General features: G+C 49.8%; 1 protein-coding gene across 1 annotated transcript in view; it reads left to right on the plus strand.

Annotated features, from left to right (window-relative positions):
* The window catches only part of Pip4k2a (phosphatidylinositol-5-phosphate 4-kinase, type II, alpha), a 168,538-nt gene extending 156,594 nt beyond the window's left edge, over positions 1–11,944 (plus strand). Inside the window, exons 10-12 of the mRNA XM_005387233.1 lie at positions 5,415–5,658; positions 6,873–6,976; positions 9,759–11,944. Coding sequence (XP_005387290.1) covers positions 5,415–5,658; positions 6,873–6,976; positions 9,759–9,839 — 429 coding nt within the window. The 3' untranslated portion in view covers positions 9,840–11,944. The remainder of the gene's footprint in view (positions 1–5,414; positions 5,659–6,872; positions 6,977–9,758) is intronic.
* The last annotated feature ends 743 nt before the right edge of the window (positions 11,945–12,687 follow it).

The following is a 12,687-nucleotide window of genomic DNA, read 5'->3' on the forward strand; positions in this document are numbered from 1 at the left end:
TCATTCTCTCGTGAATTCATCATCTTTTTTTGTTGGTACTGGGGATTGAAGCTAGGGCCTTTGTACTGAGCTATAGCCCCAGCTCTTAAGTTTTGAAGCAAGGTCTGATTAAATTGTCCAGGCAGGGTTAAATATGTGATCTTCCTGCCTCAGCTTCCCAGAGTGCTAGAACAGCTCCTTGGCTGTGGCTGCTGCTACTGGTGCGGTTTGACGGATGCAAAAACTGATTTGGGGAACGCGTAATATGCTCAGAGACTTGCAGCTACTAAATTCAGACCACAGTTGGAGGCTGGCAGAGACCACACTCCTATGTGGATACAAAATGCAAGTTAAAAATGCATATGCAAGCACAGCTGAGACTGTTTTTGGTAAGTACTCCGAAGGAGGAAGATTGTAAGTTTTAACAAGTGATCAGATCTTAAACAGGGCTAACTAGAATTTTAATTTACATCTGAGATATGTTAGGAGATGGTCATTCAGTAAAACAAGCGTGTTAATAGAGTTAGCAAGCGGACTTCCTTTAAGCCTATTGTGAAGGGGAGTTCACTGCCCCGCGGCCGTGTAGTCTGGACGGGCCGCATGAGGACCGTGAGGGGGAATACGCTGTACACGCTGCCTCCCAGGTTTGGCACCGCTGGGAGTGGAGCTCAGCGGTAGCGTGCTTGCCTAGCATGTGTGAGGCCCTAGGTTCCATCTCCAGCACCAAAAGCAAACAGAAAAACAGGATTTAACGTAATTAGTTCAGGAATGAGATTAGAGTGTGAGAGACACATCAGAGATTGGCTTATTAATTATTGAGACCTTAGAAGGTTGGGAAACCAGGGAAACTAAAGAGAAGAAGCTTTACACTTTGAAATCGTACCTACTTAAAAAATAAATACATTGAGTTTAGATGCTGAAAAGGATGAGCGGGGAAGCAGATGTGTCTCAGGTGTGCAGCGCTGGCCCCAGCTCGCTCTCACTGCAGACTCCAGTCCGCAGCAGTTCTGTGATTTCTGGTTAGGAATCTTCTTCATCAAGACTCCTGAATGTACCACCCCACTTCGCTCCATGTGCCTCGGAAGAGATCGAAAGAGAGTCTGTGACGCATGAGTGGGAGAGAGGCAGCAGGCTGCCCCAGTGTTCCCCTCTTGGGGAGCTGGAGCCTGTCTCCCTGCTGAAAAGGCCACTACCAGAACCACACTGTCAGCACCTGAAATAACCGTTCCATCATTGTGTGCAGGGTGCAGCTGTCTGCCTTAGCAGTGTTACCTGTTCTGTCCTGGCCTAGGGAGTGGGTGCTGTTGTCCCATGTTACAGTTAGAACAGCAGAGGTGCAAACAGGTGAGCTTCTCCAGGCACAGAGTTAATGAGACAAGGAAGGCTCAACCTCCTCTGACTCCCTTGGCTTCTTTTTTACTTTCTTTCTTTCTTTGTTTCTTCTGTGTGTTTTGTTTTGTTTTTGAGACAGGATCTCACTCTGCAGTTCGTGCTGGCCTTGAACTCACTTTGTAGCCCAGGCTGGCCTGAACTCACAGCGCTCCTCCTGCCTCAGCCCCGCAAGTGCTAAGGTCACAGGCGTGCGCCACCACGGCTGGCTCGCTTGGTTTCTTAAGCTTGTCTGCGGCACGAGATGTGGCTCAGTAGAGCACTTGGCTCACATACTCAAGGCCATGAGTTCAATCCCGGCACCACATGAAGAGGAAGGGGATACTGTAGAGAAAAGTAAACGGCGCCTTCTTATCAGCAAAACCTTAGTCTTAGCCCCTGTATTACACTCTTTCTTTCCTGTTGCTACCTCAGCCTCATAGATCTAAAAACAGATGCGATACCCAGGTTTCCTTGGTCTTCCTGGGCCCACCAAACAGCTTCTCTCCTGAGGGGCACTTTTCGTTCACTGTGGGTTTTGTGGGTTTCCCTCGAAACTAACTACCCCTGTGCCTTTGCCTTACTGGAGGCAGAGCCTAGCAGGGTCCGACCATAGGCCCGAGGCCCAAGAAAGTGGCTCAGGGTTCTAGGGACAGCTGGGGCCCAGAAATTTGCCTGCTTAGGGTCACTGGCCATCCGAGTTCATCCCAGGACCCTCCTGGCTCCTGGACCCAAAGCTCATTGCCCTTGCCTGTGAAGGTCAGAGTGTATCCCGCTGCAACACGGCAAGCACGTCCGGGAGAGGGCAGCATGGGTGCTGAGCGAGGTGTCTATGGTGGCTTTGCTTTTGCTGCATCTTGGTGTGGGTAGTCTGAGAAGGAAGTGGGTGGGAGGAACTGGGGAGTGTTGGGAGGTGGAGAAGGAGGAGCACCCCATGCATTCACTGGTCTGAATGCCCACCTGCTCAGAGTCAGGAACGCACCAAGCAGAGCCGGCAGGAGCCCCTCCTAAGGCTGCGTGGTTGTAGAAGGAGTCACCCACATCCTCCAGCAGAATGCAGCCACGCCACAGGCCTCCTGGAGAAGCATGCGGCCTGGGGAACCCTGACAGCCTCCTGGTGGCTGGGGCCTGAAGGTCTGGAAGGAGGGGCTGGGTGCAGGTGGGAGGCCTGGGGAGTGGGTGGGAGGAGCCAAGCTGGCCACGTGAGAGCTTTGTTTCTGCTCTGTGAGAAATGGGACCACAGTGAAAGGGTTGAAGCAGATGCATGACATGACCAGATTTACATTCTGACAGTATAGTACTTTCCCTTTTTGGAGGCCTGGAGGGGGAAGCTCAGATGGCTCCCAGCCGGTCACAGGGCCATCCCAGGCCCCCGAGGGAGTGGACGTGGGGAGAAGGACCTTTCCCCTGCCACTGCTCAGGCTGTGCCAAGCACCCCGACTCCATGCCCAGCATATGTGGACTCAGGGTGGTGCTGCCGCCTCCAGCATTGCCCCAGCTCCTGGTCCCAGAGTGGCATCCAGGATGGGGCAAGAGGAGCCAGAGAGGCCCTACATAAAGGGAGAAGCCCTGGCACCATGCTGGAAATGGCAGGGGACAGTGGAGGAGACAAAGGAGACCCTGGCCTGGAGGCTGAGCTCAGGCCCAGGCACGGCCTCCTGGAGACCTGGGACCAGAGCAGGGGCAGAAGTGGGCCGCAGGGAGCACCTCTCCTGTCACACATCCGGAGAGCCAGAGGACGTGGCCAGATACTTCCGACGCAGTGTTTTCCAAATCCGCTTCCAAGACACTGGGCTGCGGGGCACTCCGCAGGGGAGCAGGGGCCAGCACCTGTCAGTGGCAGGCTGGAGCTGGCTGGCTGTGACCCCTCCGGGGACCCTGAGAGCTCATTAACATAATCAGACATCAGCTGATTTTAGCACATTGTCTTCCTTCTAAGGTTGTAAAGAACACTATTTAGGGAGAGCTGCTTTAGCACAGCCCCCAAGGTGGTGTGATAAATCTTTGCAGGGCTCCCAGTTTGCGCCTTAGCTCTGCGCCCCCGGCACGGACACCTTTCTGAGCCACCACACCATCTCACCTGGCACTCAGTTCTCTTCCATGTCCACAAGCCCGAGCCTGGAGAGACAGAGCTCCAGCTCCCCGGCTGAGGAGGCCAGGCCCCCTGCAGATGTTCGGTAGAGGACCGAAGCAGTGCCCTCTTGCATTACTCTCAGGCTGGGACGCAGCAGCCGCCTCCACATGCATCCCTGGCCTCATGCTCTGGAGGCCAGAGCCCCAGGACTGTGGGCAGCTGAGCAGGGCCTGGGCATGGGGAAGCAAGCCCGGCAGAGGGAGGGAGGGAGGTGGAATGTGGATTGCTGCTCTCATCACAGTGGAGGAGTTTGAGGGGAAGCCATGAGGAAGAAGGCGGCTTCCTCTGTCTGGGGTCCATCAAAGTAAATGAAGACATGGGGTTGAGCATGAGCTCAGCGCCTGCTTAGAGGAGGGGTTTGCTTCTATCTGCTTTTAAGTAAACACAGCTCTCCTGCCTAACATCAGTACCCACATGTAAGATCTGGACATGTTCTTTGACTGAACTCAACAAACAGGAATGTTCAGCTGGGTGGGGTTCATGGTAGGAAGGCGACTAAACGGGAGCTAAGGACAGGCTGGTGGCAGAGCAGGACGCCTGCGCCCATGGAGAAGTGAAGGCCTGGGAAGCGGCTGGCCAGGGGCTCCGGAACAGGCCTGTGCTCTCCTCTCGTCGTAGGGGAGTGTGGCTTCTCGCTCAGTTCTGAGCAGGCTGCGTTCTGGCAGGCTCAGGAAAAAGAAATCACCCTACAGGTCTCTGCACTTCGGTCTCATTTGGTTTTCAGCCAGAACCACAAGAGTTGTAAGTGCACACGCTCATGTGTATGTGGAAGCTTGTGGCCTAAATTCTGTCCAAAGTGCCCAAGCCCGGTGAGCCACTCCGCATCCTGACCGGGCACAGTGCCGAGTTCTCCAGGCCACGTGCCCTCCTGGACCCCAGCCTGCAGTCAGGGTGGAACTGGGCCCTGTGCAGAGCCAGCCCTGTGGGGCCCCAGGGAGTCCCAGCCCGCATCCCGCTGTAGTGGACCAGTGAGAAGAGCACTCTTCATTGACACCAAGTGCCTGGATGCAGCCCCTGCTCAATAAAAAAGGAATGGAAAGTCGGAGAACTCCGCAGACAGGAACAGCAAGCGCACAAGCTCTGCCCTGCCTCACAGCGTGCTCTGGCATGGCTGGACCAGGCTACAAGGAGAGCACAGCGCCAGGCACCTGCAGTGCCTCGTGGAAGCTAGCACCTTCAGCATCTTCCAGCCTGTTCATCCATCAGCAGGGAGCCAGGTGGGATGGAGAGACTGTGTTACTCACCGGAGTGCTGACATTCATTTGCTGCTTGACTGGGACACTGGGCCTTTACTTGGTGACAGACAGCATAATCATCTGCGCTCAATGTGCTGAATTTCAGAGTACTTACCAAACCACTGGGAGAGGCACGGTACTAGGGAGGGCCCTGGAGTTCCCCTTTAGCTAGTCTTCATTGCTGGGGAATGTTCTCCTCTGTCTCTCAGCAGCTTCTTCCTGCCAGACATGCCCTCTGCTCTTGGGGTTGGTCTGCACTCCGTGCGGGCCTCAGCTGCCGGCTCTGCATTTGGGGGAAAGTCAGCCCAGCTCTAAAGCAGCCTAAAGTGCAAGGCCAAGTCTCAGAAACAGAAACAGCCTGGAAGGGAGAGACCTGTCCTGCCGGGCAGGGGAGGTGGGGGACAGCACCCCCAGCCCAGCAGCCTTGCCTGTTTTCCTGAATTTGTTCATTAAATCTGTGTGTGTGTGTGTGTGTGTGTGTGTGTGTGTGTGTGTGTTTAGCAGTGCTAAAGATGGAACAGAGGGGCTTTGCACTGAGCTACATCCCTGGCCCCTTTTTTATAATTTTTCATTTTGAAACGATGTCTTGCTAAGTCACTAAGTTGCCAGGTTAGGTTCAAATGTGTGATCCTCCTGCCTCAGATGTTCATTAACTCTGGGCCGTTCAGACATAACTGACGTATTCCCTCCCCCTCTAGTTTCTTGCCCAGTTAAAGCTCATGGACTACAGCCTTCTGGTGGGCATCCACGACGTGGAGAGAGCCGAGCAGGAGGAGGTGGAGTGTGAGGAGAACGACGGGGAAGAGGAGGGAGAGAGCGACGGCACCCACCCGGTGGGCACCCCTCCAGACAGCCCCGGAAACACGCTGAATAGCTCCCCACCCTTGGCTCCGGGCGAGTTCGACCCCAACATTGATGTGTATGGAATTAAATGCCACGAGAGTAAGTTTAGTTGCAGTTAGTGCTTTTTGCATGTGAAGCGCTTTGAATTTTGCCTTGTGGTCTGTCAGTAGCCACAGCCCCAGGTACAGGCTAGCTGCCCTGCGAGACCCATCCTGCAGAGTCCAAGGACATTGCTTTGGGAACAAGAGTGTGTTAAAGGGATACACAGCACACACACACACACACACACTCACAGATAACATGCACAAAAAAATGTTTGAAAAAATTGTTTTCTTAGATGTCTTCTCTAAGGATGGCAGAAATATGAGAGAACCTCCTGAGCTCAGTACACGTGGCCCCTGACCCTCAGGCCGCACATCGTCACCAGCAGCCAGCTCCTTGGGGGCACGGAGGCCAGGCCCAGGGCATGGAGTGAGGACCTCTCATCTGCTACTCTCACCCCCTCCCGCAGAAAGGGCCTTGTGACCCTTTTCTGTCAGCCAGTTGAGTCTTCATCCGCAGGACCTAGGTGACTGGGCATTTGGAAAAAGATTACGTTCTACCTTCGCTACTTAGCCATGAAAAATCCAACCATTTTAGAGATAGGATTTTTATAATGGCCCACACATGGTTCATTTTTAAGATTTCAGGTGGTGTATCAAGTTGGTTTGAGTTGTATTTTGCTCTTTTGTGGGAAGGTAAGACAGGGTCTCACTGTGCAGTTCAAGCTGGCCTTGAACTCACTTTGTAGCCCAGGCTGGACCTGAACTCCCAGCAGTCCTCCTGCGTCAGCCTCTTGAGTGTTGGGATTACAGGTGCACTCCACTACACCAGGCAGCTCACCAAAATTACTTCTTCTCTGCAGAAAATTAGATATAGAACACATATTTTTTACCATTTATAAGTGACACATTTTTTAAAATATATAGGAAGTTGGTAATGTAATACAATCTTTTGCCCAGATTTAATAATATATCCAATGAGAATTAATTATGAGCAGTGTACCTAATGGTAGGAAAGAATTGATAGCATAATTCATTCTACTGGTTTTAAAGAACATTTTTAAAATAGTGTTTCCTTTAAACCAAAGAAATTACACTGTAATTAAAGAAAGTCCAGATTAATAAGCAAAAATAAAAGCACTCAATCCTATACTTGGACTGCTCTCAGTATCCTAGAGTTACGAGTTCCCTTTTAAAATTCTTACATGAAAGAGGACTGGGTCCAGGCAGCCCGGTAGAGAACCACAGTTCGTCTTGTGCTCCCTGTTACAGATTCGCCCAGGAAAGAGGTGTACTTCATGGCCATTATCGACATCCTCACTCACTACGATGCAAAGAAGAAAGCTGCCCACGCTGCAAAAACTGTTAAACACGGGGTGAGTACCTCGCCGGACCCCTTCTCAGTACATCCAGTCCCCGCTGCGGCCTGTAGGGCCGGGACCACTCTGTTCTGCTGCCCGCCTCCTTTCTGCCCACTGCACAGTCCTTGGGTGCTGCTCTTTCCCAGGGGAGCATGTTCCCAGCACAGGGCTCAGAGCCAGCATGTGCAAGCCACCGGCCCCAGGTCTCCTGGGACCATTGCAGCTCTGGCAAGTTCCTGCAGTGTGGCCGTCCGCACTGGGGCCTCACAAGCCTCATACGTTACTGGAACCCTACTGAGGTTCTTCTGTATTTGAAAAACACCCCAAACATGAAAGCTGAAGAGAGTTTCCTCTCTTTGGAAATATTCTGAGCTGATGCAGGATTCTCCAAATGTGAGGTTTGTATTTCCTTTCTCACATTCGATTGTATTTTTTTCTGTTACAGAAATCTTTTGACTGTTAGATCAGAGTGTCTTATATTAATTCACCACCTTCGTCGTACTTGCTCAGAATTGCTATTCTAGGCATCTGTTAACTTCGTCATCACCGTGACAGGCCTGTGAGGAAATACTCTGTGCCCTTATCACTAGGAGAAGCTGCCAGGCAGTGGGAGCGGAGGGTTCCTCCCAGGCCCATGCTGGCTGAACTTCCCAGTTGGCCGTGTCTGTCTCCTGTTTGTGTTATAGAGGCCAGTTGTGCTCACAGATGAGATGGGCGCACACTGGCAGGAAAGGTGCCTCCCACAGACTGCTTGGAGCCAAGCAAGATTCGGCAGAACAAACAAGTTCGGTTAAAGGCTCTTTGTCATCCCAGAGATGGAGCCAGACTAAAACCATACTCCATTTGCCAAAGACATTTTTCTGATGTACCCTCAAGAGCTGTACTCACCTGCCGTGTGCAGGGCACAGAGCAAGGCCTCCCCTGGTCCTTGAGATGTCAGTGAGAGCTGTGAGTAGCGTTCACATCAGCACCTTCTGTGTACCCTTTTTTTTTTTCCAAGAGCTGGGAATCAAACCCAGGGGTGCTCTACCACTGAGCTATATTCCCAGTCCTTTTTATATTTTATCTTGAGATAGGGTCTTGCTAAGTGGCTCAAACTGGCCTCAAACTTGCAATTCTCCTGCCTCAGCCTCCCAAGTATCAGCAACTTCAGGTATGTACCACCATACCTGGCTCTGAACCCTGTTTTCAAACTGTGCATGTGCCAGGCACAGGGCCTCCTGTCCAGGTTGAGTCCAGCCCAGGAATTGAGAGAGAAGTCTTTGGAAGGCCCCATGGTGTTTCTGATGCTCAGCTCTAAACAGAAACTCTGGGTTCCTTGCCAAGACACAACTGGGCAGACTTCCTGTCCCCTTTCCTGCTGCGGTAGCTTTAAGATGCTTTTCAAGCTTCACTCCCTTCCACAGATAAAGGGCTCCAGGGCCTTGCTGGCATGGGCTTTCTGGGAGGGTATGTGTGGTGACCAGGACAGACCCAAGGCGGGTGTTTTCTAAGTGTTAGTTCCTCTGTTGTCCACATCAGGAAGCTGGAACTGGCTGTGGCCAGCATGGCTCCACGTTAGTCTTCCAAGTAAGTTACCAGTTTAGCTCCATAACTTAACTGCATGACCTAGAGTCGTGAGCAGTTTTCAAGGACAAAATCTTACTTTTAGCAAAGGAGTGTTGTGCTGAGCTGCTGTCGAGGGGCATTCTCTGCCTTCAGGGGTCCTCTGTGGGGAGATGCCAGCAGCTCAGGCCTCAGAGTTGCAAGTTTGCCCACAAACATGTTTATAAAAACTACCCCCTGGTAGGGGCTGGGGATTTAGCTCAACGGCACAGCACCTGCCTGGCAAGCGCAAGGTCGTGAGTTCAATTCCCAGTACCGGAAAAAAAACAAAAAACTACCATTTGGTGACTTCAACTCTGCCCTTGCCCTTTGCAGCCCAAGAAGCTGGCCAGTAACTGCTTGCATTGCTGGCCAGCACCTTGCGTGTAATTATAGAAGCACCCTGAGGGACCTCTCCGGGGCCAGGCTTCCCTGCTCCGTGCAGGTCTTGGGAAAGGGGGACAGTGGTGCCGTGGGCCTGCAGCCCTGCGGAACCAGCTCCAGCCTGTGACCCCCACAGGGGGATGCAGCCTACAGTGTGCTGGAAAGAAGCCTGGGCAGCTCTCCCCTCGTCTGTCCCTACTGTGTCAGCCCTTGTCCTTGAGCACCAAACTATTTTGCTCTGTCACCAACTGAAGAGGGTGCTGGAAAATTTAGCCCGATCCTAGACATTGTCATAGAGGTTTCCCTTCCATCAGATGTTCGTGTTTCTGTCATCCTCAAAGTATCTGTGGTCTGCCTTCTTGAAAAAATAAAGGGATTGTTCCCATGCCTCAGAATGTAGGCCTCAGATTCCACTGTTTGATAAGAATGTCCCAGACGTGGCTAATTGTATTTTTTTAGTTACAACTATTGCAAGTATGTGATAATAGCTTCTGGTACTGCTACCAACATTTGCCTCATTTCAGCCACAGATTCGTAAGAGTCTTGATTACCTGGCCAAATAATCAAAGTATTTTGAGCTACAGTCGAAGAGCAGATGCTGCATACGTACATGAGCATGTTATTAGCTTTAGGGCTGGGGATGTAGCTCAGTGATAGAGCACTTGCCTAGCATGCACAAGGCCCTGGGTTCTATCCCCAGCAACATTTAAAAATGGGTATTATTAGCTCTATATTCATTTGCAGTTGGACATAGCTATAGATATAGAGTACTAATTTGGGGAACTCATAAACTTTATATCAATATTGCTTTTCCTTTAAAACTGCCCAGGCTGGAGCAGAGATCTCAACCGTGAACCCAGAGCAGTATTCAAAGCGCTTTTTGGACTTTATTGGCCACATCTTGACGTAACCTCCTGCATCACCTTGGGTGGGCACGAACATGGGAAGAACAGAGGTGGCTCTGGTGTAGGAAACCTGAAAACCAGACTCAATGAAGCACTCATCTTGCAGGAAGCAAACCTCCTCGTTTACATCTTCAGGCCAAGATGACTGATTGGGGGGCTACACGCTTTAACAGCTACCTGATATTTCCCAGCATCGTTCTAGCTATTTCTGACTCCGCGTACGTGCGTGTATGCGTATACACGTGCTCGTGTGCACATTTTAAAATAATTAATTAATTAAAATTGATCAGCTTGCATCAGAAGGAACCTCAGATTCCAGCTGTGGCCGAATGAATGGGAAGCGCAGCAAGAAATAAATATCAGAGCAACAGCCATGTCGGCGTCACCCAAGAAACTGTGGATCAGTTTATTTTTTTGAGCTGGAAGAGGTGAGACAGTATTCATAATAATAATGAAGATAATAATAACAATGATAATAATAATGATGGTTAAAAGGAAAGAAAGAAATCACAGCGAATGTTCCACTCCTACCCCACACGCAGACACTCCTTAATAGTTGTCACCAGCCCCCAGCACCGGACGGAAGAATGCTGACATCTCCATGTATACTGGCTTGGGATTCTCTCCTCACACTGTTGGGGTTCCCAGTGTCCCGGAATAACCCGCCTCCTCCAAGAAGCCAATTGGACAGGACTCTGTGTACATTTTCACCTCCGTGAACAGTCCGGGAAATCTGCTTGCTTCTCTCTTCCTGCCTGGAGACTCTCACTGTTACACCCTTTTGTTGCATATAGGAATTCATGCTACAAAACAAAATAAAGCTTCCCTGAAAGGTGCATAGTTTGGGGCAATGGTAGCTACATCTCCTGCTCTCAATTCTCCTGTGACAGAATGCAGATCTGAATTCTAAGAGGTTTATGTTTGACCACTGTTTTGAACAGTGGTATTTTGTTATGAATTATCCCTTTAACTGAACCTTCAGTTTTACTGTTTACATTATTAGGAAAACAGGGATTTTTTTAATCTAAAAATTTAATATACAGCATGTGATTTTTGAAGTTTACATGTAAAGTCATTTTACGGTGTAGGTGAAATAATGTTTGTCCTATCCTGAAATGTGTCCTGCAGTCATGTTTTTGAGTGTTTTGTTCAAAGTACATGATAGACAGTCTTACAACAAAAGAATCAAGATTGTTTTGTTTCCTCCAGGTCTACATTTATCAACCTGATTTTTTTTTAAAAAAAAAAGAAAGATTGAACCTGAATCTGGTTATGTAAGTTCATTGCCCTAAACTGTGCTGATTGTGTTAATCAAGTTAAAAATCCCCACCATCAATCATGTGTCTCCCAGCTTTCCTGCAATTTCTAACAGATGACAAGTTATAAATACTAAACTTGCTTAGAGTAGGTTATCAACTTACACGCTGCGCTAAAGCTGTGCCTTTAAAACTCTTCGTTTCGAACGTGAGATGGTTTTTGTAGGCAGTTCCAGAAAAAGAAAAAAACACACCCTCCAGTAATCACAGCTCCACAGACCCCCCCGCCACACTGCCTTCTGTCGCTCCACGTCTGGGCTCCCAGGGTACCGCTGTGCCCGTCAGCGTGGCCTGCCTTCACAGCGACCTCGGGAGCCCGCAGCGACGCCACTGACTGCTACCGACTGACTCTGCATAGATCTGCTCTCCAGTGACGTTAGCCTCACGGTAACGTAGCTGTACAGATCTGGACTTTCTGTATTTACATGAATCAATGCTATGATCTGGTTCCCTCACCACCGTGGCCGCCATCACCATTAATTCTGGCATCAAATCCATTTTGGTATCTGAAGTTCTGTGGTGTCTTTGACCCGAGACTTACGAATAAGACACCCTGAAGTGAAGAAAAGGTATACAGTCATGATTTGAGTAACTGTTTCCTTTGTGGCCAATCTCTCTGTATGCTTTTAGAAGTTTACAAATGCTTTGTTTTTGTCTGTAACCGTCTCTGTCATTCATTTTTGTTGTAAGCTGTTTGGACAGAGTGAGGAAGTTTGCCTTTATCTCCTAGTGCTAACAATACACTCCAGTCTTGAGCCAGGCTTTACAAAATAAAGCACTTTGATGACTCTCAAGGTGGAGCCGTGGTTCCTCTGTGTCAGTTGTGTTTCTCTCTGCGGCAGACAGATTGTAAATACTACTAAGAGGATCTGTAGCTTATCCGGGAAGAGGTAAAAGTGAAATTGAATCTTTTCCCTTTCTAGAGGCTTGGCTTCAATGTGTGAGCTATTTTATCCATAAATAATAACTTTCATGACAAAGCTGACTTATGGCAAAATGGACAGAGAGATAAATCTCTTTAGTGAGTACCTTGTAAAGGCCTATGCTTGTTTTCAGTTTTGCTTACCCTTGGTTCCACGTGTCTGCAGTGTGGGAAACTTCATTGGGATCCCGTGGATGGCAAGGAGAACATTTTTTGGGGATTCCACCATCATGGGTACTGGATGAGCCAACATAGACCTGCTATAGCACTTCTTCTGAACAATGTGTGTTTCAGTGTAATTAATATATTTGAAGGTAATTTAAGCATAGTATACTCTTCGTGTTTTTTGTGAGCAGTTTGGTCCACAAGAAACGTTGAGCCAGCACAGCAAATGACACTCACATGGGGTGTTCTGGCAGTATGGCACCGCCAGTGACTGAACCGCATAGGAATACATAAGGCACACACCTCGGACATCTGCCAGCACTCCCAGCCACTCTAGGTCTGATGCCTCACAACTTTCTGCCTGACATCACCTCCCCCTCCACTTTACCTAATAACCAGGATCTGCACTGCCTGAGCAGCCACTGTCACAGGTACAACTCAGGTCTTTTT

This window comes from Chinchilla lanigera, unplaced genomic scaffold (genome assembly GCF_000276665.1).
Source record: "Chinchilla lanigera isolate Chin_1 unplaced genomic scaffold, ChiLan1.0 scaffold00028, whole genome shotgun sequence".
In the NCBI taxonomy this organism is placed as follows: domain Eukaryota; kingdom Metazoa; phylum Chordata; class Mammalia; order Rodentia; family Chinchillidae; genus Chinchilla; species Chinchilla lanigera.